General features: G+C 47.4%; 1 protein-coding gene across 2 annotated transcripts in view; it reads right to left on the bottom strand.

Annotated features, from left to right (window-relative positions):
- Positions 1–1752: 1752 nt before the first annotated feature.
- Positions 1753–26871, bottom strand: part of Pcid2 (PCI domain containing 2) — a 29209-nt gene continuing 4090 nt past the window's right edge. Inside the window, exons 2-14 of one of the 2 annotated variants that reach the window (XM_085844179.1) lie at positions 25852–25941; positions 24108–24181; positions 23178–23243; positions 20701–20742; positions 19015–19069; positions 15524–15627; positions 11018–11093; positions 10079–10220; positions 5202–5302; positions 3818–3891; positions 3563–3688; positions 2488–2611; positions 1753–2220 (exon numbers count right to left, since the gene is read on the bottom strand). In XM_085844179.1, coding sequence (XP_085700305.1) covers positions 2131–2220; positions 2488–2611; positions 3563–3688; positions 3818–3891; positions 5202–5302; positions 10079–10220; positions 11018–11093; positions 15524–15627; positions 19015–19069; positions 20701–20742; positions 23178–23243; positions 24108–24181; positions 25852–25941 — 1164 coding nt within the window. In that variant the 3' untranslated portion in view covers positions 1753–2130. Of the gene's footprint in view, positions 2221–2487; positions 2612–3562; positions 3689–3817; positions 3892–5201; positions 5303–10078; positions 10221–11017; positions 11094–15523; positions 15628–19014; positions 19070–20700; positions 20746–20863; positions 20964–22504; positions 23130–23177; positions 23244–24107; positions 24182–25851; positions 25942–26871 lie in introns of those variants that run through there. The other variant, XM_085844180.1, reaches the window with a different exon arrangement.

The following is a 26871-nucleotide window of genomic DNA, read 5'->3' as shown; positions in this document are numbered from 1 at the left end:
CTCTGTTGCTTCTAAACTCAGAACTATGGGATCCTGGATGCTGATAGCAACCCTAATATTTGAATTGTTACAAGGATGCCACTCTACAGGGTCAGCTCTTCATGGCAGCTCTGCAGGAGGTAACACCATAGACATGGACACAGGAGGGCAGGCTCAGCCTTGGTGGAGCTCATCAGCTCTACCAGCCTGGGGCCACGACCATGGACATGGCAAAGGCAGTGTTCTCAGCTGGAAAGTGGTGCAACTCATACCACAGGCACCTCTTCCTTTGGCCCTGTTCTGGAACCCAGCTTCAGCTGCTGGAGATGGCCACATGGAGAATACAAGCTGTCCACGCACACCCTGTTGAGCCCAATATCCAAGCCCATATTCAGGAGTGAGCCACCTTCTAGCCCCCAGGACCATCACATGGAGCAGTTGCCTAAAGCCACAAAGCCTTGACCAGGCAAAGATTTGGGCAAAGTCAGGATATTGATGCCTCCTGGCATAGGTTGGGTGATTTTGCCATCCTGCGAGAGGATGCTAATGAAGCAGCCACGTAAACGTCCTGCACCATGCCCCGTGGAGAACACGTAAGCTCCCCCACAGCTCGTCTGCACAAGGAACGGCTTCTAACTACAAAAACTCTGCAGAGACTAACAAATCGTTAGCCTTTCCACATCAGTGCACTTCTCATAAACGGGGGACAAGCCTCACATCGTGGCACCCACCTGGTCTGGGGACACAGAGGCAAGAATAGCATCATGTGGAAGCATGGTCTACATAGAGTTCCAGGCCAGCCAGGCTGTATAAAGAGACCCTACCTCAGACATACAGATGGACGGGCAGATGTGCGGGTGGGCAGGCAGGCAGACAAATACAGAGATGATAGATAGACAAATGAACAAAATAAACAACACACAGAGGAAACAGACACTCTTAAGAAGTTGGAGTATTGGGGGCTGGAGAGCTGGCTCAGTGGTAAGGAGCACCAGCTGCTCTTCCAGAGGACTTGGGTTCAATTCCCAGCATCCACAGCTATTTGTAACTCCAGGATCTGACCCCCTTCAAACAGACATACATGCAGACAAAGCACAAACGCACATAAAATAAATAAACTATTTATTTAAAAAAAGGAAGAGAAGGAGGAAGGAAGAGGGAGAGCTGGACCGTACCCAGTGCTGCGGGATGCACTGTGCCCAGAACCTTCTGCTGAAGCCCCGCCCGGGCTAACTGTCTAGAGGAAGGGTCTCTGGAAGGGGTTAAGCTGGATAAAGCTGCAGGGTGAGGGCCCAACAGGACAGTGGCTACAGGAAACGGAAGAGAGGCAGAGGACAGGCTCAGAAGGGACCATAACCAGAGCCCAACAGCCAGGTCCTGTCTTAGTACTGCACAGTCTTTACAACTGTTGGAATTTACATCAGACTAACTCTTGCTTTTCTTAAAAACGATGTATTTATTTATGTATGTATGCCTGTTTGCCTGAGTGAGGTTTTGTACACGTGTGCAGGAGCCTGTGGAGGCCAACGAAGGCAATGGGTCCCCTAGAACTGGAGTTAGACGGCTGTGAGCTGCCATGTGGGTGTTAGGAATCAAACACACATCCTCTGGCAGAGCAGTAGCTGTTCTCGCCTGAACCATCTCTCCACCCCTAAATTCTACTTTTAAAAAGAAGCCTCAAGTTAATCCAGCATGCTGAGCTCACAATGCTGACACTCTGCATATGAAAACAGATATGTTATATAACAACAAACAGTAAAGAACTCGAGCCACTTGTATAAACTTGGGTTACCTTTTTAAGAAAGAGAGAGAGAGAAAGGAAGGAAGGAGAGGGGGATGGAGGGAGGAAGGAGAGGGGGAGGGAGGGAAGAAGGGAGGGGGGGCGGGAAGGAACCCTACAAAATGTCACAAAGGCAGCCTCCATAAACAAACTGAAGCCCAGCTGTCTCCTTCCTGGAAGCTCACAAGCACCACAGGCCAGCAGCAGGGTGTTGGTCCATCTTGAAAAAGAACTCCAGGTCTTGGCAAGGCTGGCATGAGTTAGGACACTGGAAACCACAGTGAGTCCCTCAGGTGCTGGCAACTGCACCAGGAGACAGGAGCTGCAGCAGGCAGCGGTAGCAGGAGTGCGCTGTCGGCAAGGCCTGGGCATCAGCACACTGTGGACAGCGGAGGGAAAGGGTTCTGCTTGCTGACGACCAGTTTCTGATGCTGATGGGAGATGTAGCCTTTAATGTGACCCTGAAACAGAGGCCAGGGGAGAGGCTTACACTTCTGAGTCTCAGTCCCATCAAATACAAATGATGATGAAAACTCCCTTCCCTGGGGACACACGTGACAGAGAACACGCTAATACAGGTTATAGCCCTCAATACTGATCCACATGAGGCCCTTTGAATAGTATTTACTGGGGGAAATCAGTTCTACTAGAGCATGCCTTCATCAATAGGTCTCCTGGTGACATCAGCACGTCTCACAGCCCCGCTAAGAGCAGGCAGACTCACGCACCATGTATATCAAGTTGGCCAGAATGCACTGGACCTCGTCAATGTCCACGTCTTCCACGTGCATGAATTTCAAAGCAACCAGAAAGGCGTCTAGAGACAGCTGATGTGTCTTGAGTAACAAATACCTACGAAGAAAAGGAACTACTCTAAGAAACAACAGGACTCAGTGCTTCAGGGACAAGAAGAAGAGCCAGAGGACAGGCAGGGACATTATTTGGTGAGCTAATGTTCAACATATTTTAAGTTCTTACTGATAAGATACACTCTGCAACACGGCCCACAAACAACAGCTATTAAACACAATAGTATATAAGCTTTGTACTGTAAGCAGCCACTGTATGAATAGATATTTAGATATTTTCTGAGTATGTATTAAATCTTCAGTGCATTCTTTATCATGTCAATTAACTCTGAGATGTCTGTGACTTCAGCTCCTCCTTACTATTTCTGACTGACTGCCTTCAGCTATAAAAAGGGTCTCTGTGTGTGTGAGAGGCGGCTGGGACGAGGCCTCAGAAGAGCCACTGCTCAGCATCACACATAAGAAAGGGAACCATCATGCTTAACGCCCTGACACACACAGTGGTGACAGAGGATAAGCCAGCTGCCATGGTAGCAAAGGAAAGAGGACAACAGTTCCACAACCGTGTGGACAGGCAGAAGGCGTCTGGCACCCTAAGATCATGTTGAGTCTATTGCCAAGCTATGTCATTATACAGCCTTCAGGGTCAGCCTCTGTCCCATGAGGGTCAGGATGTTGCCCCTATAGGCTACAATGAGGCTGTATTTGCAAGGCAGCCCACTTTCTTTTTTGCTGTGTCTGTCTGTGTGTGTGTCTATGTGTGTGTCTGTCTCTGTGTGTATATGATGGGTGCGTAATTGTGTGTAAGAATGCAGGTGTGTATGTAGAGTTCAGAGAACAACTTCAGCTGCCAGTCCTTGCCTTGCTGAAAGAGGCTCTCCTTGTCTCTGCTGTTTTTACACCTACTATGGCCTGCACGCTTCCAGCTCTGACGTGGATCCTGGGGCTCAATGCTTGCAGAGCAGCTCTGCTCACTGCGTCCCCAGGCACTCACACTTTCTTGAAGAGGTTCCTGTATGTGATGATCTTCAGCTTCTCCAGGATGAGGAAGATGCCACAGCGAATGAAGAACGTCTCGTGCTTTGCCAGCGCCTCATTGAGCAGCAGCAGGTTGCCCTCACTGGGCAAGAAGAAACACCACGTGGGTCACAGAGCCAAATCACAGAAAGAGAGCTCAGAGGGTTTCCAGGGCAACACGTGTATATCTCCTCTAGCCTCCTGTTCTTAAAGTGTGAAAGCATGGGCCTACCTGACGGCTTTGGTCACTTCTGAAAACTGCATCAGGTGGTACTTCCTCAGGAGCTCGATGGTCGGCATGTGACCCTAGGACAGAAAGTTAGCTTTCCATAACAGAAGCACTCTCACGTTTTAAAAAAATGTATATACGAGTATATCTGTAGTGTACATCACACATGTGCAGGTGCCAAGGCCACACAAGGGCATCTGATCCCCCACAGCTGGAGTTCCAGGCAGCTGTGAGCCACCTGCCATAGACGCTGGGCTCCTAATTCCAAATGTCTGCCAGAGCAACAAGCACTCTTAACCCCTGAGCCATCTCTGCAGCCCAACAGTTCCACTTTTAAGATCAGTAAGATTCTTTTCAAGAGATTACCTTTAAGCAGGGAAACAAAAGCATAGCAAAGCACATGGAAGAAGCTATGCCAGGTGGAAGGCTCAGCAGGTCAAGGCACCTGCCACCACACCTGATGATCGGGGTTCAATTCCCGCAGAGCAGAAGGAGGGACAGTCACCCTCTAAGCTCCGTGAGTGCTGTGGTCTGCACAGGCACACAGAAACACAAAACTCTGGGCACAGCTTTTCAACTCGATGGGTATGACCTCAGTCATGACCTTCCATGTGCTCGGTCACTTACGCACTGAGGGAGGGTAGTGGTAACTGAAGAGACGCCAGGGTAAGCCCAGGGCTGGGGAATGAGAACGTCTCTCAGAGGAGTTAGCTGAGAACGGTCAGTGGAATTGGGGTGGGAGAGGGGCAGCCTCCCTGCTTCCCGTTATCATAAGCAATTCTCAACCATCTGTTTCAGCCACATGCAGCATTGTGTGCCTCCCTCAGCCATGTATTAGTCTTAGATGTGAAAAAGAACCCCTTTGCTTGTACGCTAGGCCAACTGACTAGTCTATCTACCTAGGTGGCGTTCCTGCTCAAGCACCAACTGACCCTCTCAGGGATATGCACCTGCAGCCCATCCACTGGGAAGTGGAGGCAGGAGGGTCAGAGTTCAAGGACAGTCTGGGTTACATTAAGCTGGAAGCCAACCTGAGGTGCATAAGACTGTCTCAAAAATATTTATTTATTATCATTAAGATTCCCACAGGCAGACTGCAATGGTGTTTTTCCTTTCTAGTTAACTCACTGACACGAATCTAGCTTCTAAGAAATATAAGTAACATGTACTGTTTCCCTTGTTCTATGACCATTACAGTTCAGAGTTTCTGTCACGGGAATAAACACAACAAAGCTCCCTGGAAGGACTTGGAGCTGCGCGGGCATGTGCAGGCACGTGCACACTCTGCTCTGGGCTGTGCGCAAGTCCGGCACACCCCACAGCACAAGCACCGCAACAGCGAGCTACAGTCACAGCACAGCGAGCTACAGTCACCGCACTCACTCACCAGCAGCATCTTCACTGGCAGCAGGTAGATCAGAATCATCCTCTTGTTCTTCTGGCTAGAGCGATGGCAGTGTTCAAAGGCAAACGACAGGTACTCCTCCGCTGCAGAGAACAGGCCCTCACATCAGACCCGAGCACACAGCCCAGATGCTCACCCCTGCCTAGTCTGCCATGACCTTGCTGCAAAAGGCAGGACAGCTTTCCGGCCCTACGCCAAGAACAGCAGCCCTGCCTCATTTCTGTCCCAGGGACTTCTCTCTTTTTTTTTTTTTTTTTTTTTTGGTTTTTTTTTTTTTTTTTGGTTTTTCGAGACAGGGTTTCTCCATATAGCCCTGGTTGTCCTGGAACTCACTCTGTAGACCAGGCTGGCCTCGAACTCAGAAATCCGCCTGCTTCTGCCTCCCGAGTGCTGGGATTAAAGGAGTGCGCCACCACGCCCGGCTTCAGGGACTTCTCTTAATTAAAGTCCACAGCCCCATGGTGGTCAGAGACGGCACAGTTAACAGAAAACTATGTGTGTTAACTTCTAAAGAGATTCTAATTTGCTACAGACATCTGCAGGTCAGCAGATTAATGTTAAAGCTGGAAACCACAAATGCACATCTCCACACCGCTACTCAGGACTCAGGAGTGAGAAAGCCCACCGTGGGCAGCACACAGAGCGCCTGCCACTTAAAACCACCACGCTCAAACATGGTCTGAGATTCTGTGATCTAAGTCTGTCCTGCCCCCAACTGTTAAAGGCAGGGACTCCCATTTCAGGTAAAGAGTCTGAACCTAATAGATTTAAGAATACAGAAAATAAACAGTTTGCCAAGAGACCCTGCCCTCTTGTAGACTGTCCAGTGATACCCCGCAAAGATCTCAGAAGGTTAACCCGCCAATGAGACCTGCTAAGAAGGTGAACAGAACAGGCCTTTCCTCAGGTGCAAAGCCTCAAGGTTCCGAGAGCAGCGTTGGGAGACAGACTTTCCCACACAGGTGAAGTCCTGCTGAGCCAGGCTTGGTTCAAGACTCAGGAAAGAAGGAAGCAAGAACTCCACCTGCTATGGAAGTCTCTCCTGGATTGTCAGGCCACTGACTACAAGACAACAAATATATTTGAAAGCACAGGTCGCTTCACACAGACTGGAATCTGGGGCTGAGGAGCCTGTTACTGGGGCAGGCCTGTGCCATCCACCCCAAGCTATCTCACTAAGAAGCCACAGAGGCAAAGACAACCCAGAGCCGGCTTCCCTCCAGTCAGCACGTTCCTAGTGTGGCCCTTTGGGTGGGGCTGTAGTGGGAAGCCCACAGCCAAGAATACACACACGGGCAGCACGCATTGGCTTCTTATGTTCCTGAATGTGTTCTATTTTGTTAAGAGCTCTCTCAGAGGACTTGGGCTTGGTTCCTAAACCCACACTGGGGGCTCACAACCATTTGTAACTTCTGTTCCAGAGACTCAGACACTGTCTTCTGCCTGGATGGACCCTGCATGCACACAATGCACTTCCTACACACATGCAGGCAACACTCAATAAAACAAAAATAAATCTTAAAGAAAAGAAAAAGCTGACAGAGGGAATGAGCCTGACAGGCAGGCATGAAGAACCTGAAACCTCAGGACCCAGGAAGTAAAACAGGAAGACAAATGATAGGGAGGGTCTGAAATTAACATTATCTTATAAACAAACAAAGGAGAGGTAAGAAAGGGGAACGCACCTGGGGTAGTTAGGAGGAATGAATCTACTCAAAACACACTGTATGAAATTCTCAAGAAATTGATTTCTTTAAGAGAAAGGAGAGAAGGAAGGGAGGGAGGGAGGAAGGAAGGATAGATGGAGGAGTGGATGGATGGATGGATGGATGGATGGGTGAATTCCTGGCAGAGTTTGAGAGAATACTCAGGGATAGGCCTAGCCTTTTTCAGAGCACAAAATAGTTCAGCAATCCCAAAGGTAAGGCTCAAGACCACTCAGGCTTAAAGTAAATTGGAAGAGCTGGAAGAAAAAGTGCTGAGTGGCAGTGTGAATACACCAACCCCAGCTACATCAGGGTGGCAGTGTGAATACACCAACCCCAGCTACATCAGGGTGGCAGTGTGAATACACCAACCCCAGCTACATCAGGGTGGCAGTGTGAATACACCAACCCCAGCTACATCAGGGTGGCAGTGTGAATACACCAACCCCAGCTACATCAGGGTGGCAGTGTGAATACACCAACCCCGGCTACATCAGGGTGGCAGTGTGAATACACCAACCCCGGCTATCTTATGGTTCCCCAAGTATCACTGAGCTCTCTTAGGAACACCACATCAATGCGATGCCATCTTCAATGCTCCTAACTTAGGCTTTCTGTTTAAAATGGAAAGAGAAATGGGCAATGATCAAGGAAACCCCTGCTGTAAAACCTTGATCACCTACTAAAAACAAAGAAGAAAAGGAAAAGAGGCTTGACGGCAAAGGAGGCTAAGCAGCCACCCCTGAAGCTACCCTCCTGCTAGTTCCTGGGGAAGGGAGCGCATGGGCAGCTTGATAATGCACGCTGCACTACTTTTGAAATTACACTTCACCACAGTCAGAATGGCTGCCATCACGAAATCTGTCATCAACTGACTTGGAGAGATAGCTAAGAGGTTAAAAGTCCAAACTATTCTTTCAGAGGACCTGAGTTCAGTTCCCACGTTCTAGCACCTATATCTGGCAGCTCACAAATGCCTCTAACTACAGCTCCAGGAGATCTGAATCGTCTGGCCTCTATGAAAAAGGAATGCAAATAACCCCTCCCCCAATACACACACATAAAATTAACTCAAAAACAAAATGAATCTTAAAAAGTATTTTTTAAAAAAGATTTTTCAGCTGGGCGTGGTAGCACACGCCTTTAATCCCAGCACTCGGGAGGCAGAGGCAGGCGATTTCTGAGTTCAAGGCCAGCCAGGTCTACAGAGTGAGTTCCAGGACAGCCAGAGCTACACAGAGAAACCCTGTCTTAAAAACCAAAAAAAAAAAAAAAAAAGATTTTTCAACAAACATGAAAGATGATGTGGGGAAAGACAAACCCTTATTCACTGCTGGTGGGAGTGCAAATCAATGCTGCCATATGTAAATCGGTCTTAAAAACAGAACTTCACCTGATGCAGGCATTCCACACCTGGGCACCTGGGCATACACCAGAGCCCTCTATGCCTATCACACAGATATCACACATCCAGGTTCACTGCTGTTCTACATACTATAGCAAGGATCCAGGCATCCATCAGCAGATGCAGAGAATAAAATGTGGTGTGCACACAAATGGCATACTGTTCACTCGTTAGTTACACTTGCAAGGCACTGGGAGGCCATTCACAACAGCAGCACTGGACACTACGGAAGGAAAGACTGCGGGGGAGGGACACATGCGTCGGGAGAGGACAGCAAGCTAATGGCTTTCTGGTTCCAACTCTGTGGTAGCTAACTCTCTTTTTCGTGGTGCACAGGTGTGTAAATGGGTAACCGACAGTGAGTGTCCAGCCTAAGCAAAGTCCCACAGCTTTGGGACGGCTGTAACAGCTGTGCACAGCTCACCAGCGGACAAAATGTGGACTGGGCAAGGCTTTCTCCGAGGAGCCACCTTCATCTAGCTGTGTGTTGTTCCTATAATTGAGTTTATAAGATAAGCTTATGCAATTTTTAAAAATAATTTAAAAATAAATGAAAGTCCACTTTATGTCCAGCAGAAGAGAGCAGAGTGAGAGCAGCCTCATGCTAGATACTCACAGAGAGAAAAACAAAAGCCTGGCCTCGTGCTCCTGAGGAAGCTAATGAGAGTCAACAGGCAGGCTGCTATGAACAATGGCACCACACAGAGCTCTTGCAAGTCACAAACACAAACTACGGAGCAAGGCCTAAGGACAGGCTTCACTGCCTGTAGGGTCACTCTACGGGGACTTGTGCTACAGCTACAGCTACAGCTACAGATGACTTGAGGCTGCAGCGGGGCCAAGCTCCACCGAGAGAAAACAATCACCGTATGCTACTCAAAGAGCACCTCAAGGAAAGGGTGCAGGATAACCCGGCCTTAACACGCACTGAGAAACCCTACAGAGATCAAGATCCTCCAAGTATTGTTTTCACCTGTATAATTAGCATTATTGTCAAAAATATAAGCACTTGGAAAAATATTAAAAGAAGAGCTAGGAGCCAGCAAGATGGCTGAGAACAGGACTTGCTGTGAAACCTGAGAAGCCAAGGTCAGCCCCTAAGACCCACGTAAAAGTGGGCGGAGAGAGCCAGCTCAGGTGGTCATCTGCCCTCTGTGCACAAGCCATGGTGCACACACATACACCAAAAATCACACCACACACATGCACACACACACACACATATACAAAATAATAAATTTCAAAAGTACAATAAATCTAGGTGTGGTACCCCCTCCCTGTAATTCCAGGACACTCAGGAGCCTGAGGCAGGAGGATAACCATGAATTTGAGGATAGTCTAGGTTACATAGTGAATTCCAAGACAGCTTGTACTACAAAGTGAGACCCTGTCTCAAAAAACAAGGCAAAGAGGAGACTGGACAGATGACTAGGTAGTCAAAAGTGCTTCCTGCTTTTCCAAAGGACCCAAGTTCAGTTCCACCTGTAACTCCAGCTCCAGGGGCTCAAACATCTTTTTCTGACTTCTGTGGGGACCTGCACAACACACATGGCATACATTCACATGGGGGTGCGTGAGCATGCTCGCTTGCTCGTGCTCTCTCTCTCTCTCTCTCTCTCTCACACACACACACACACACACACACACTTGGACTTGGATTATACATACATCTCACCTTAATAAAATACAGTCTTATATTCTCTGCAACATCAATGTCACCCAGACACGGAATAGTGTCATCACCATACCTTGCTTGAAGTCACTGTCGAACATGGCCTTGCGCCCCACGTAGTACTTGTACGTGATCCTCTGCGCTGTGCTATAGTCGTCTTTCAGATTCGAGCTGTCGATGGCTCTGATAAGAGGTTTACACAAATGGAGTTTGTTGATCTATAATAAAGAAGAAACCATTTAAAACATTCATAAGCAGTATCAACAGAATAGGCAGACAAAAGGACAGACATGAACTTCTGGCTTACTTTTTTAATATAAATTTCAAAGTCATCAAAATTTCAATAAGAAACAAAAAACTACCCGGTACAGACAACATACAATGGAGAAGCTTGGACTCTGTGAGGGGAGCTAGCAAATGTCTAGGGAAACGCCTGCACTCAGCCGCACACTGGCGAGGACACACTAAATGTCCCATGAAGTGAAAGACAGATTTTCAGTGGCGTGGGACAGGCTGCCTTGTGCTCACTTGTCTTTATGAAGCCAACTTGACTCGTTTGTCCATCCATATATCTATATATCCCCCTCGTTCCATAAAGTTGATATTACAACACAGGACGAAGGCTCAAGTGGCCACAGAGGCCAGCTCCATCACAAGGACCAGTTACCAAATGCTCAGGACTTCTGTCCCCACACTCAGTATGTGCTCACTCAGTGCTCAGAGCGTGTGTCTGAAGGAGCTGCATTCCCACGAGCGATCCTAAATCAGGTCTTCATGAATCTCCAGTTCTTACTGGCTTCTGTGGCACAGGATAGGCCCTGCTCTGAAGAATGCTGCACGCTTTCTCCATGGAGCCCTGGCCCTCAGAAGGCATGGAATGACTACCAGCTGTTAGGACTGTTAATGTGGGCGTGGTCAGGATCTCTTCCTAACACATGTCAGAAGACAAACTAAACCAGTAATTTACCCAGGCAGATAGAAAACAAGACTTTACAGAAACTCATGCAGAGCAAACCTTAAAGTAGATTTTAAATAGCTGGTTCACCAGGAACAGCATCCCCCACTTCTTAGAGTCTTCTATGCCGGCACGGCTACAGGAAGAGCAAACAAACATGATCAATTACAGAATAAACCACTTGCCAGGACTAATTACTACTGTGAGAGAAAGCCCCACAGCCAGAGTCATCAAAGAAAAGGCTCTATTCATCGGTAAAGTTAAAGAGGAAAGAGCAACTCTGCTCCCCTGTCCCAGAGACAGCTGTGTCTTCTCCTGCATGCCAGTCTCTTCCCTGACATGCAGTGGCGAAGGCCGGAGTGAATGGGTTTAGCCATAGCAGGCACCTGGTCACCAGAGCTGCCTTCTGTGCTGACACTGTTGTGGATGTCGCTGCCATCAGTGACCCCCTCATTGACCTCAAGGTCTCCATGTCCCAGCACAACTCTATCCACAGCAAGTTCCATGGCACAGTCAAGACAGAACAGGAAACCTGTTATCAATGGGAAGGCCAGCTCCATCTTCTAGGAGTGCAATCCGGCCAACATCAGATGAGGAGGAGCTGGTGGCCACTGTGTTGTGGAGCCTACTGTGTCTTCACCATCATGGAGAAGTAGAGACAAAGGGTTTTCCTATCTACCTTGTGTTGATGACCCTGTGACTGTGATAGGTGTGAACCGTGACAAGTAGGATAACTCTCTCACTTTGTTAGCAATGCCTCCTGCACCTCCACCTTGTGCAGCCCCGTCACGGATGGCTGAGGTCATCCACAGCACATCCACAAGACTGTGGACAGCCCCTCTGGAAAGCCGTGGTATACGGCTGAGGAGCTACTCAGAGCATCATCCCTGGACTCACTGGTACTGCCAAGACTATGAGCGAGGTCACCCAGAACTAACAGGTTGCTCAGTGGCAAGCATGGCCTTCTGTGCTCTTATCCCCGGTATGTCTGCTGTGGATCTGATGTGCCACCTGAAGAAAGCTGACAAGTATGATGACATCAAGAAGGTGGTGAAGCAGACACCAGAAGGCCCACTGAAGGGCATCCCAGGCTACAGTGAGAACCAGGCTGTCTCCTGTGACTTTAACAGTGACACCCACCGTTTTACCTTGGATGCTGGGGCTGGCATTGCTCTCAATGACAACTTTGTAAAGATCATTTCTTGGTATGACAACAAACAACACTACAGCAACAGGGTGGTGGACCTCACAGCCTGCATGGCCTCCAAGAGTAAGAAGACCTGGACCACCTTCCCCAGAAAGAACGGAGAGGAAGAGAGGGACCTCAGCTGTTGAGGCGTCCTTGTCCCAAGTCAACTCCCAACCCTGAGTATCTGCCCTCACGGCTTCTAGCTCAGAATCTAGAGACAAAGGGCCCTTGGGAGTCTATTCTCTTGAACACCATCAGTGAAGTTTAATACAGCTGCCAAGAGAAGAAAAAGCAGCCCAAGAATTCTAACCCCAGTTAAACAACTGCAGCCCCTCTGCAGCATTAGCAAGACTCTATAGATGGAGATTGATAGAAGACACTTTTGGAAGAAGAACATTTTTTTCTCCTAGCAACAGCACCACAAAAATCCTCTGTAAACACATAAGGAGGAGCCCAAGGAAGGAGTCACAGAGAGCGACAAACCCTCTGCAGAAGCTCTCACAGGTGACATTACGGTAAATAACAACTGAGTGGCCCTGGTGAGGAAACACCAGGACACTGCTGACCAGGCCCTACCAAAGGCGCCAACGTCAAACTTAGCACAGCGGGGTCTGTGTGGTTCTGAAGGTCCACTTCACCCCAAAAGTCAAACAGGAAGTTGGAATCCTTGGAGGGAAATGTGTATAAAAATGTGCTTTTTCTAAAAAAAAGGATGAAGAGAACTATTGAGATAATTTGACAAATGGACAGGGAGAAGACACGGACAGACAAGTGTAATAAACTCACAGAAGTGGTAGTTAGAGGTCGTCCTGTAAAATTATCTCAATTCTGCTGAATACTTGTAGATGCTCATGATAAAACATTGGGGAAACAAAGCTCAGAGTTGAATTACTTCTGTGACTCCTCCAAGTAGTCCCCGACTGCAGTGGGTGCTGGACCAATGGCAGCTCCTGGGAACATGGCACTTAGAGCTCAAACTCAGGACATAGCACAAACTGCAGGGTACTCATGGCAGGGAACTGAACTGTCTCCAATGACACTGCTGTAAATGCTGTCCGCTGTCCACAGAGCAAGGCCTGCTCTATGCCAGCTGCCCAGCTAGCTGCTCTACCCGCTCTCTCCCATAAATTGTTCCAACTGGTAGCCCAAAAAGATACTTGCTCGCTAGGTCAATGTTCTCACGCCCAAGTGTGATAAAGAATTTAGATGTTCAATCTACTTGAAGAGCCACAGCAGAAACTCAAACTCAGAAAGCAAACTCAGGCAGTGAGAAATGAATAGGCAAGCATGGGTGAGCCACACTGGTACTGCCTTGCTGACCTGGCCCAGGAGGCACAAGAAAAGGCAAAGCCCAGGAGACTGCTCAGTTTGCCTGCCTTCTGGGCAGCATTTGGCTACTGTGGCACATGGCAAACACTCAGCCCCTCAGTAGTGTGCACTTCCTACTCTGTGATCACAGCCATTGTAACAGGCACAGGAGGCAGCTCACTGTGGCCTCGGACACTGCTGATTTAGAGCGGGCTAGGACCTGCTCACTAGAAACCTGTCTCTCTCTCTCTCTCTCTCTCTCTCTCTCTCTCTCTCTCTCTCTCTCTCTCTCTCTCTCTTTCTCCCTCTCTCTTTCCCTCTCTCTCAAGAGTTTTCAAATATATAGATCATTACAGCTGGGCATGTAAAATACACCTTTAATCCTAGCACTCACAGAAGCAGGTAGATCTTTGTGAGTTTGAGGCCAGCTTGGTCTATAAGTTCCAGGACAGCTGGGGCTACCCAGAGAAATCCTGTCTTAAAAACAAAAACAAAAAACCAAGGAGTGTTCATTTAAGCATGGGCTGCCCCTTCTTGTTCAGTTCTAACAGTTCACTGCAGAGCCTATACTAGACCTTTATTAGGTATGTTATTTCAAATGTTTTTCAAATATGGCTGTTTTGACTTGTGGTAGTGTCCTTTGAAACACAGGTGTGTTTACTCTGCTTGGTTTTTTGCAACCTAATGAGAAACAGAGTTCAAAAATCAAGGAGGGTCCTGTTGTACCGAACCACAAGGACCTCCAATTGTCCATTCAATAAACAGATATCAAGCTACTATGGCAAGAAACAGATGGTGAGAGACAAGGAGCCTTCCTCAGTGGTCCCCTCTGTCTCTAGTCACCAGCATCCACACATGACAGTGCTAAGTGCACTTCACTGTGGGAGCTTATGGGCAGAAACTCCATCCACCGTGGGATGGGCAGTGAGAGCCTAGAGATGGCTGAGACCTTCACCTACAGTCAGTTAAGACTGGTGGTGAGAAGTGAGAAACAGCCGAGACCTCTAATCACGGGAGGACACAAAGAAGGGTGGAGGGCAGAGAGCTGAAAGACAGCCAGGGTCTCCAATCACAAAAACAAAACAGCAACAGCGACACAAACCAGACAATTAGGAATACGGGAAAGAGAAGCCTTGAGACAGCTTAGACCTTCAACCATGGGAGGGGAGGACAGCGAGGATAATATAGCAAAACCATGCTCAACTTAACACAAGTACATTTCCTGTAAATGCATAGTCAAATAACATGATTATATGATTGGTAGAAGTAGAGTTTTAGGAAAAAGATGGAAACGCTTTCTGACAGAAGGTTTAGTTAAGAAAAAAATTAAACCAGATATGTTGCAAACCAGCTAAGACAAATTACACAAAATAAAAGGGGGGTGATCAAAAGGATATAAAAAATTAAATATTAAAAAAAATAATAAGCAAGCTGGGTAGTGGGAGTGCACACCTTTAATCCTCACACTTGGGAGGCAGAAGCAGTGAATTTCTGAGTTTGAGGCCAGCCTGATCTACAGAGTGAGTTCCAGGACAGCCAGGGCCACACAGAAACCCTGTCTCAAAAAGAAAAAAAAAAAAAAATTATATATAAATAAATAAAATGCCATGCAAACACCTGGGAGACAGAGGCAAGAGGATCTCTTGAGTTTGAGACCAGCCTGGATTCCAGGACAGCCAGGGATACACACAGAGAAACCCTATCTTGCAAACACAAAAACAAAAACAAAAGAACAAAAAAATCTAATAAACCAATCACTCAAAAATTCGGAAGCTCAACAAACCATCTACAGGGGACTACAACCTCATTGCTAGACAGCAGCAATGCTCAGTCAGTGACAAGCAGAGAATATCAGTGTCTCCGCAGGGAGCAAGGGTGAGGGGGCCTGGCTGTCAGAGCTAGACAAGGGCACTGCTCAGAACACTAACAGGTAGAGAAAGCCAGGCTGCGTGCACTGGGCAGAGACCTTCCAAAGTGAAGGCAGAAAGTGTGGCCAGCACCAAGGACCGAGTACAGGGAGAGCAACGCATGCTCTGACGGTGAGCACGTTGCCCCCAGACCTCACTCACGTGTCACTGGCACAGACTCGGAAGCAGCTCATCAGCAGCTCGGCAGCTTTTTCCAGCATGTCTCCAACTTTGCTCTTCCCTTTCTTTACCAACTGCTGGTCTGCCTAACGATACAAAAGCGATTTACTTTTTAAAGCAAACAGCGGCAAAATTAATGGTGCAAGTCTCTAATAGTGTGCGCATCTGCGGAGTAGCCGGTGCTAACCAGTGAGCTTATTTTTACAGCCCTTCTCAGACAATTTTTTTGTTTTGTTTTGTTGAGACAGGGTTTCTCTGTGTAGCCCTGGCTGTCCTGGAACTCACTCTGTAGACCAGGATGGCCTCAAACTCAGAAATCCACCTGCCTCTGCCTCCCAAGTGCTAGGATTAAAGGCATGAGCCATCACTGCCCAGTCAAGACAGACAATTTTTAAGAACTGAGAAGTATATGTATGTATGTATGTATGTATATATCTTTTCCTTCCCCATATCGATTCTCAAGTCAAGCTGACGCCAGCCCCAGATGGCCTGTTTGGTCTTTGTCAACCTGACGCAAACCTAGACATGGCTGGGAAGAGAAAATCTTTATTGAGAAAATGCCTTCATGTGTACCTATAGTCCAGGCTCTGAGGTACTTTCCTAATTAGTGACCGATGCAGGAGGGCCCGGCTCATTGTGGCAGTGCCACGCCTAGGCTGGTGGTCCTGAGTTCTATGGAAGGCAGGCTGAGCAAGCCATGGGAGCAAGCCAGTAAGCAGCACTCCTCTGTGGTTGCTGCTTCAGCTCCTGCCCTGACTTCCTTTAATGATAGACTATGATGCAGGGTGCTTCTGGTGATGGTGTTACCATAGCAACAAACCGCAAACCAGGACACCAGCCTTGACCTAATGCACAGGCCTGCAGCTCCCTCTTGAATTGGCCTCTGACCTTCCCTCCTGTGCACAGCGGTCCAGCCCTGAACAAAACCTGCTGAGGAGGTGAAGTATCACTTTTACCCTGGGCTTAGAAGAGAATCAGACTCCTTCCATCTTAGGAAGGTGATCAGGTCTTGAGGCGGCCCTGGCGAATGGGCCTTTCCGAATGAGGTCCCAGAAGGACTAAGGCAGTGGCTCTCACCTTTAATACTGTTCCTCATGTGGTGATCCCCAACAGTAAGATTCTCGTTGCTACTTCTTAACTGTAATTTTGCTACTGTTAGGAATCATAATGTAAATATCTAATGTGCAGAATATCTGATGGGCAACCCCCAAAGGGGTCTTGACCCAGAGGTTGAGAACTGCTGGGCTAAAGCGCTGCCTCCATGGTTAGGAATGCATCCCGTTCTGACGGAGAACCCCAGTTGGATCCCAGCACCCCTATTAGCTCACAACTCCGTAACTCCAGCTCCAGGGGATCTAACCCCCTCCACAGGCAGCCACACTCACAGACACACATACATACAATTAATTAAAAAGTACAACTAAATCTTTAAGTGGGGGGTGGGGCAGTGAGCTTCCTTGCTCCACCACGAGGACTGAGCAAAAAGACACCATCAGTGAAACAGAAACTGACAGCAGTTTCACTAGACACAAAAACTGCCTGCACTTTGTGTTGGAGTGTTAGTCTCCTTATCAGCGAGATATGAACATGCCGTCTATACCTAACCAGTCCATGGCATATACACTGTTACCACAGTTGGAATAGACTGAAACAGAGCTATAACAAAACCACATAACCATGCAGTTTGGTGAAAGATCAGTGCCAAATGCAAGATGAAGAGGGCTTGATATGAGGGTAAAATGTTCACTGAGGTCCTTTCCTAATTAGTGACTGAAGTGGGAGGGTCACGTCCAGGCGTGGTCCTGGGTTCTATGGGAAGGCAGGTGGAGCAGCCATGGGGACCACAATGTGCTACCTGTTATGACACGCTTCAGGGCCCGGGGGCAGCTCAAGGAAGCGGCAGCCTTACAAGCACAAGGTCCCAGAACAACAGTTCACACAACAACACAACACAACACAGTAAAAACCATGGTGTATATGCTTGTAATCCCAGCCACCCAGCCTGGCCTAGCAATCATGTTCCAGGCTGATGAGATGGGACCCTGTCACAAGACCATCACCTCTGAGGACGTCTCTTCCTCCTTAAGCATGTGAGTACAAACACACACATACATGTTTCTGGGGGCTTTGGTTATGTCAAGAACAAATAGTCTATAATGATCTGAGAATCCTCAAATGGCTCCACAAAGCAGCACCTTACAATGGATTCAATGCAGATGCAGCAATACCCAGATGGTCTCTGTTAAACAGAACTAGGTTAAGAGTCTGAGACACAAGGTAATGCCATTCTTTTCTTATCTGTTTAAATTAATCACCAAAAAATTTATTATTGTTATTGTTTTATATGTATGTGTGTTTTGCCTGCATGTACGTCTATGCACCATGTGTGCACCTGGTACCCATGAAGGCAGAAGAGGGCATTAGATGTCCCAGAACTAGAGTTAGACTGTTGTGAGGGGCAATATGGGTGCTAGACATCAAACCCAGTCATCTGTAAGGGAAGCCAGTGTCCACAACCACCAAGCCATCTCTCTAGCCCCTAGTGCTCCCCAGTTCCTCCTGTCTGGGAGTCCCACTTGGTTCTCTGCAGCTTTCAGTTCTTTGCTGGGGATATCAATGTTCTCATATGTTTGTTCCTAATTGCCCACTGATGGCTGCCTTACAACCCACATCAGTTCCTCCAACACCTGTTGTGGAGTCTGGTGGAGTCTCTTCAGGATCAATGGCTTCTGGGGTACTGTGTTATAAAGCTATATGTGCCCTTTCAGCAGCTCTCTGCTGGCCTCATGTGTTAGTGGGAGAGCAGAGATGCCACCTCTTTGCTGGCAAGTGGGTTGGGGCTGAGGCCCCCACTATTTGCTGCTGCAGACTTGTTTGTGGAACACTGGAGCAGACAGTCTGACAGAAGGTGCTGCTGTGCAGGGCAGTTACCCTCTGCTGCATAGGTCTCATCACTGCCTGTGGGTTCTGTGTTCTCCTTGCCAGAGCGCTCATCAGAACAGACAGGAAGCTCCGTCCGTGCCACAGAGCTATGTGAGCTTTAACATTCACAGTCCTGCAACTGGCTTAGTGAGAAGAGAGTGCTGGTCTGGAACCAGAAATCACCAACAGTTTTTAAAACCACAAAGAGTCTAAGGCCCAAAAGATGCTTCCGTGGCTCCAAAGCTGGCCTGTGTTGCTCCTCAAGGAAGGCTGACCACCGGATTCCTGAGCACAGGCCACAGCTCAGAAGTAAAAGATGATGCAAAGCCCCTCACATCAGCCTACTCAGCTCCAGTGGCCGCCACCTCTCCACAGACAGGGCCTGTCTGCATGGACAAGGACGACAGACAGTCAAGCTGCTGCCCGGTCTTCCCCTCCTTACACCAGATACATCCCACTTCCTATTCATCCCTCAAAACTGGAAATTAAGCAGTAGGTAGTCACCCTATGTATTTAACTTCAAGCCAATAGGGATAGGAAATTGAACTTACATTATTGGCAAATATCCGAAGGTCAAGTGCTACTGCATACATGACAGGCAGAGCCCTAAGGACGAAAAGTAAATATACTTGAAGAGGTAAAAGGCACACACCCTACCACTGACAGCCAAGGCTATTACCCAGAACCAGGGCCACACACTCCCCAACTCAGATGGCTGCTCCTCCTCCTGCATCTGTTGCACAGACACAATGTAACCCCAGATTTCCTGGCCAAATACTTAATTCTTACTCCATACCACTGTCCCAACCCTGTCCAGAGAACTGGACCCTGGTCTATCTGGGAGGGAGCTCCCAGAACTTTGTCCTTCCCTAACTCCCCACTAGCAGCAAACAGCTCCATTTGTAAAACACTGAGGCCCTGAGTGTTAGCTGCAGTATGTAATACACAGTACACAGGTCTGTGTACATCTAGCTGCCTGCACCGGGCTTTCAGTCACGCATAAACTAAGTCTTCACTCGGAAAAGAAAAAGTACAGCTGGCTGCTGATGGGCACACCTTTAATCCCAGCACTCAGGAAGCAGAGGAAAAGCGGATCTCTGAGTTTGAGGGCAGCCTGTTCTATAGAGCAAGTTCCAAGACAGCCAAGGCTACATAGAGAAAGCCTTTCAGAAGAGAAAGAGAGGGTGGGGGAAAAGAGGAAGAGAGGGACAGGGACAGGGAGAATATCAGACATGAAAAAATGAACATCTCTAATCACAACACTTGGGAAGTTGGAGCAGGAGAATGAAAACTTCCAGGCTAGTCTAAACTACAAAGATCCTGCCTCAAACTTCTCCCATAGCTGTCTCTCAGAAATTGGAGGCTAAGGATGTAGCTCAGTCAGTAGAGCCTTTGCTCAGCATGCACAAAGCCGTGGGTTGGTCCCCAGCATGGTATAAACTGGATGTGGCGGCACATGCCTGTAGCTTCAGCATTAGAGCAATGGAAACAAGTTCAAGGTCATCTTCTGCTATAGTGAGTTTGAAGCTCATCAGGGCATATGAGACCGTGTCTCAGAAAACGCCTTAAAAGGTCTAGGAACAGAACTAAGAGGCAGAGTGTTTGCCTGGTACATACAGGGACCTGAGTAGTACCGGTGCTGGAAAAAATGCTTAAGATAATCCAAAAGCTCTATAGTGGCCTTCACCCACCATCTAAAATCAAAAGTTAAAAACTGACAAACTGATAAATACTCCCATAACAGAAACTGTTCCTGTGCTCTGTGTACAAGCTGTCTTTGTATTTCTCAAATGCTGATTTCTGTACTGGCAGAGAGTCAGTATTTTGTAAACATCTTCTACATCACTTTCTGAATGGCCCATAACAAAGCAGGAGAGGACAGACTGCTGGACTTCTGGGCAGAGTTTGGAACTTTGGGAAAGAGTCAGAGGAGAGATGCAGAGGAAGAAACAGGTGCTGGTACTGCGGAGAGGAAACCAACAGGCCACGTGACAGACACAGATTAGAATAAATGGGTTAGTTAAGTTATACGAGCCAGTTGGGAAACGGCCTAAGCTAAGGCCTGAGCTTCATAAACCATTACAAGTCAGTGTTACTACTGGTGGGTTGGGACAGTCTGGTGATAAGAAGCCCTGAAATAGCTCTACCTCTAGACTTGGCCATGTCGGTTTTCCCAAGCCCACACCGACCAACCGACACCACCTCATCTCCAGCTGGTTGTTCCTGGCCCTGCTTACCAGTTTTCCTCTTTGTGAGCCTGGAATGCCCGAAGGAATGATGTGCTGTGTTAAGGAAGGAACGACACACACAATTTAAGAATACTACTCTTAGTACAAGTAGACAAGGGACAAAGTGTGCTCTTTCGATGACTGTGGAAAATCTTGAAGGAAGAAAACATACCACAATAGCCATTGTCAGCAGCCAAGTAGACTCAATGCATTCACTTCATACAGACGGGTATGGGGAGATGAAGCTTCCAGTCCAGCGCCACAGTGAGATCCTGTCCCACAATTAAAGAGAGAGAGAGAGAGAGAGAGAGAGAGAGATACATGCCTGTGCGTGTACACGTGTGTGTGGACACAGGCCTGTGTGCCTGTGTCTATGGTGGCTGGAGGGCAGCTGTGGGTGTTACTCCTTGGGCCATTCACCTCTTTTTCTGAGGTAAGGTCTCTCTCACTGGGATCTAAAGCTCCTCAATTAGAGCCCAGGAGTCCTGGGAATGGACCTGCCTGTCTCCACTTGTCCAGTGATGGGATTACAAGCACACACCACCACGCCTGCCTTTTTTGTGGGTGCTGGGGATCCAACTCCAGTCCTTCTGTTTATGGGGCAAGCTTGAAACCAATTGAGCTATCTCCCCACCCCCTGTTATGAGATGTTTCTCTTTTACATTTGTTCCTGGTTTCTCTGAGTCCACTGGTGATGAACCACATTTAAGTGGTCAAGAATCTGTACTATAAGGCTTATTTTATTAATGCTAGAATTCTTAAGTTCTAGGGAAATTTGGATAGCAGCATTCTCTTCTTAGTGTATTTAAATACAGTAGTTTTCAAAAACTAACTAAAACCTAGAGCTCTACAAATAGTTAGCATGCTCTTGGATCACAGATTGAGGGTGATGTATGTATGTGAGTCCACTCTTCCCACCTAGGCTGGGTTATGCATACTAAGATTTAACCAGTCTCTGCAAGCACACATGCAAAACATTCTTTTCTTAATTAAGTCTTTAGGTTAGTATGCAAAATACTGAATTTCACTATGGCATTTTTATATAAAATGGTATTGTCAAAACACTAGGGGTGGGGGGAGCTGGAGAGATGGTTAAGAGCACTGACTGCTCTTCTGGAGCTCCTGAGTTCAAATCCAAGTGCACTGGCTAGTTTTGTGTCAACTTGACACAGCTGGAGTTATCACAGAGAAAGGAGCTTCGGTTGAGGAAATGCCTCCATGAGATCCAACTATAAGGCATTTTCTCAATTAGTGATCAAGGGGGAAAGGCCCCTTGTGGGTGGTGCCATCTCTGGGATGGTAGTCTTGGGTTCTATAAGAGAGGAGGCTGAACATCCCTCCATGGCCTCTGCATCAGCTCCTGCTTCCTGACCTGCTTGAGTTCCAGTCCTGACTTCCTTTGGTGATGAACAGCAGTATGGAAGTGTAAGCCGAATAAACCCTTTCCTCCCCAACTTGTTTCTTGGTCATAATGTTTGTGCAGGAATAGAAACCCTGACTAAGACACCAAGCAACCACATGGTGGCTCACAACCATCCGTAATGAGATCAGATGACCTCTTCTGGTGTGTCTGGACAGCTACAGTGTACTCACATATGATAAATAAATAAACCTTTAAAAAAATTTTTTTTTGGCTGGGCATGATAGTGCAGGCCTCTCATAACTTGGAGGCAGTAGCCGGTGGATCTCTGTGAATTCAAAGGCCACTTAGAGCTAGTCTATAAACAAAACAATCAAAACATTATTCTTGGAGCTAGGGATGAATCTGTGGTAAGAGGGTTTCTGGTGTAAACATGAGACCCTAGTTACTTACTATCTCACTACCTATATGAATCTCTGGAAATGGCTGTGTGTGTCCGACAACCCAGGCCTGGGATAGACAGGTAGATCCTAAAAGCTTGCTGGCCAGCCAGCCTAGTCAAAACAGCAAACTTGCAGTTCAATGAGAGATCCTGCTTCAAGACAATAAGGCAGGGGCAAGACATCCTTTTTAGGTTTCTGACCTCTGAGTGTGCACAGAGGCACAGGCACCTGCACATTCATGGACACACACCACAAACACACACAAACACAAACCTTGTTGTTCTCAACCAAATTAAGTAAACCCACCCTCCATGTATATACTGATGACATTAAGGAGACAGGAACTAGGGGACTAATTAAGGAGAATTAAGGGGGCTAATGGGAGGGGAGGGAAAAGGAAAGAAAGGATGGGGTAGTGAGGTATGGGAGGGAATTTCTTCTAAGGAAATACAGGGGCCTGAAAACAGCCTCATGTAACCCTGTATAGTATAAATAAATAAATAAAATCCAATATATTGAACAGTGCTCTTCCTTACTATATAAGTAACTGGGTGAGTCTTAAGAGCCAGGCTAAACTTAGGAATTCAAGAGATTGTGTTTTTTTTTTTTTTAGCTGAAGGTTTGAACAACTGGCTCAATGTTTCCAGACTGTGAGCTTCAATAGCACACGTGGTAAAGGATATTGGACTATCACCGTCTGGCACTTGTACGCTTCTATGAAGTCGTGATTCCCCACAGCATAGGTACACCTGGAAAAGACATCATGGTCTGAAGAGCATCAGCCCAGAGTGCAGTTCTCTCACACCCTGCCCAATCCTCTCCTGCTCCTGCCTGGCAGAGAACCACAGATGGAGGAAGCACTAGGGCCCATTGACAGAAAACAGCTGATGGAAGGTGAAGCCCACAGGGTTCTGACGCTGCTCTGTCAAGTGCCAGAATAGGAAATCCTTCAGCTGCTCTGGACAAAGGGACTGCAGACGAGCACGGCCCTCCCTCCACAGATGCTCGCTCTGTCTAGGTTCCTGCTGGCAGCCAGAGTCAGCTCATCGCCAGATCTGGAACCTCACTGCAGAGAGCACACAGCTAGGAAAACAGGGGTGCGCCCTTGCTGCAAGAAACAATAGTGGCATCCCCAAGTCTTTCAAGGCCTGACCCAGCTTGCTCTGAGATACAACTGGCAGGCAGTCCTGTGACATGGCTTTGGCTTTAGGATGCACAGTTCTGTCTGAAGTGTCTGACACACACACTGGAGAGAAAGCAGCAGGCAGACTGTGCAAACAATAAGAAGCTCTGCTTTGCTTTGCTTAACTCAGATGTTTTTTTTTTTTTCCTTGTAAGGCAAAGATATTAAAACCATATTGTGCCATGAGAAAAGCAAGACCTCCGTTAGTTATTACAAATACAAAATGACAGTAGAGATACCAGGTCTGACACAAGAGGCACATGACACATTTGTCTACTTTTCCAAGTTATTCACTGCTGCAAGCAAACAATGATGCATGATAAATCAGAGTGAACGAATTACATACATGCAGCTGTGTGTTACATACATGCAGCTGTGTGTTACATGCATGCAGCTGTGTGTGTTTGTCCTCCTACTGTCAAAAGATTACCTTAAATGAGCTGCAAACATTTCATCATACGGGGGCTCCAGAACTTGCTGGCATTTCTCTTCTGGAGAGGCCATCTAATCCACAAGAAAAAGGGGCAGGGTAAAGTTAGGGGGCATGAAAGACAGCGATGAATACAAAGAGCTTCAGATGAACACGCTCAGAACTTCACAGCCCAAAGAAATGGTTCAGTCAGGCACTTCGAGGGTGAAGCTCATTGCTCCACCAATATCTGTATTTCAAGAAAACAAGAAGCCCAGGAATCCAATTCAGTTGTTTACTGCAGGCCAGAAAAGATGCTAGGCATTTTCATATATATTTTATTTAGTGTGTATGTCTATAGATATGTGTGTGAATAGGTGTATGTGTATGTATGTGTGTGTAGGTGTATGATGTGTGCCTGGAAGTGTAGGCCCACATATGCCATGGCACATACAGAAGTCCAGGCTTGCTCAACAAGGCCTTCTACCCAACTGTCCATCTCATGGGCTCTCACACATATTCTAGTACTTAAAGCTGGTCAGTCAAGAAACACACGAGGAACTCCTACGCCTTTAATAAACAAGATGTACAGCTCCTTCCATAAATAAGGTCATGTTAAGAGTCACTGAACAGCTTCCTATGGGGAACAAGTGTCCTGGGATAAGGGCCAACAGTAATTTCTAACTTCCCCTTCCTTCGAGTGGTGAAGACTGGATGAGTTGAGCACACTTTTGAGTCATCACCTGACTGGCCTTAAAGCACCTAGAATGAGCGTGACTTCTGGATGTCCAGAACAGGTGACTGTGTGAAAGATATGTCCTTGCCCAGCAGAGTGGATACCCACTAACCTGTTAAAGGGCTCAAGAAAAGAGTAAGGAAAGAGAATACACCATTGTGACTCATAAGAGTCATCCAAGCTGGGACACTATCGCATCTCAGGCAAGCCTGGGACTCAGGGCAGCACTGGCTTCCCTGGGCTTCCAGCTGAAGATAGCAGGTCACACAGGGGCCTACTCAGCCTCCATAACCACACAGCCCACAGAAAGTGATCTCAGTGTATGAATGAACTATGCATGTATAGATGTATTCCTATCAGTTGCTTTTCTAACAGTAAACTAGTACAAAGTGAAGTAACAGGAATGAAGAAGTCAGTGAGCCCTCACCAGCTGCCGAGCCTGATGGCCTGGCTCAGTCACAGGATCCACACAGGGGAAGAAGAGAAACAACTCCCACAAGCTGTCCCCTGACCTTCACACACACACACACACCATGGTACATGCATGCCCAAATACATATGCACAAAAACTAATAAGTGTAATTTTAAAATTAAACTTGAAAAGAAAAAGAAAATAAAACACCATTTTGTAGCACCTCCTGAAAAACCTGTCTCAGAGGGTGACCACCAGCATGAACTTACAGATGAAAGGTCAGTGGAACACTGTCCAGACAGACGGACCTACTAGTCACACACACAAAGCCCGTCATCCCAGCTGAACAGCAGCCAACATAGCTGTTCGCGCAGCTCTCACATAGGGGTGCTGTGGCCAAGTGAGCTAGGCTTTCTTCAAGAAACTTAGAAATTTTCAAATGAGAATGGCAATATTATTTTCCTTTTATTCAAACTTTAAATTTCTGTAGAAAACTGACTGCCCCACAGTTCTCTCTAGATGCCTGTATATAGCCCTTCCTATCTGCAGATTGATAGCCAGTATTCCCTCACCCCTCTTCATTTTCTTTTGACACCATGGGTATATCTACCACCTACTTGGAGCCGTGGGTTCGCAACATGAGGGTGCTTGAAGGATACCAGCTCTGCACAGGACGCTCCATCTCTGGTGTCGATGGCTTCATATACCTGAAAAGGTGAAGGGGAAACTTGAACAGGTAGGCAAGATCAGTTCTCACAGGACCAGAGCAATGAACTGCATGCCGTAAGAGCAGTTTCCTCCTCTGTGAAAGAGGCCAGAATAATTGAAATGTAAAGTTAGCCAGGAAACAACTTTATTTCAAAATGGGATCTTCTGAGGGTAAGAAAACAGGTAAGACAGAGTCCCCCAAGGTAGGGAGCAATCCCTAGGGCAGTTCACTCCTAAGTGACCTCCTTTGCTAGTGACCTTAGAGGTGGCAGGAGGAAGTAACTCTAATACCAGTAGCTCTGTACGTCCATAATCACCTAATTGTGCCTAAAGCCTAACGTACAACTTTGTTAGCAACTGGCACAACTCCACAGGAAACTGCACACAGGCCTAGACTCTAAGAAAGTCCTATCAGAGCCTTGCCTCAATAACAACATAAAGAACTAAGGAGTGGGAAAGAGAACAAGGGTAGTGACAGGTCTTAATAAGCAAATCTTTTTAAAAAATAAACAAATCTTAAAACCGTAGCTGGGGGGTGGGGTGGGGGTGGCTAAGGATGAAGCCCCATGGTCCTAGCATATGCAAGTCCTTGGGTTTAAGTCTCCAGGATTGTTTTCAAGTGTCTGGTCACTCCACAGCTACCTCGTCCCTGGCACCCAGCCACCTGCCATAGGTGCTTTACCAAACGCTAACACAGAAGCTGCATCCTTCTAGGTTAGGCACCATTTGGACCATGAATTTATATCCCAAGCAGCACCTGTGCACAATACCTGGGCAGGCACATCAGAGGAGCGTGTGCTTCAGGAACCCCAGGAGACTTCTCTCCCAACTACACTAGGTCTTCTCAGGTCCTAGTCAGTCCACAGGGGTACCACCTGCTCTCAAACCTGACAGTTCCTTAAAACTGTACAGGCTGGCAAGATGACTTA

The sequence above is a fragment of the Mus caroli genome, unplaced genomic scaffold, assembly GCF_978045245.1.
Source record: "Mus caroli unplaced genomic scaffold, Mus_caroli_1 scaffold_10, whole genome shotgun sequence".
Taxonomy (NCBI): domain Eukaryota; kingdom Metazoa; phylum Chordata; class Mammalia; order Rodentia; family Muridae; genus Mus; species Mus caroli.
The sequence above is the reverse complement of the archived record's forward strand: the minus strand, read 5'-3'. Positions and strand labels throughout refer to the sequence as shown.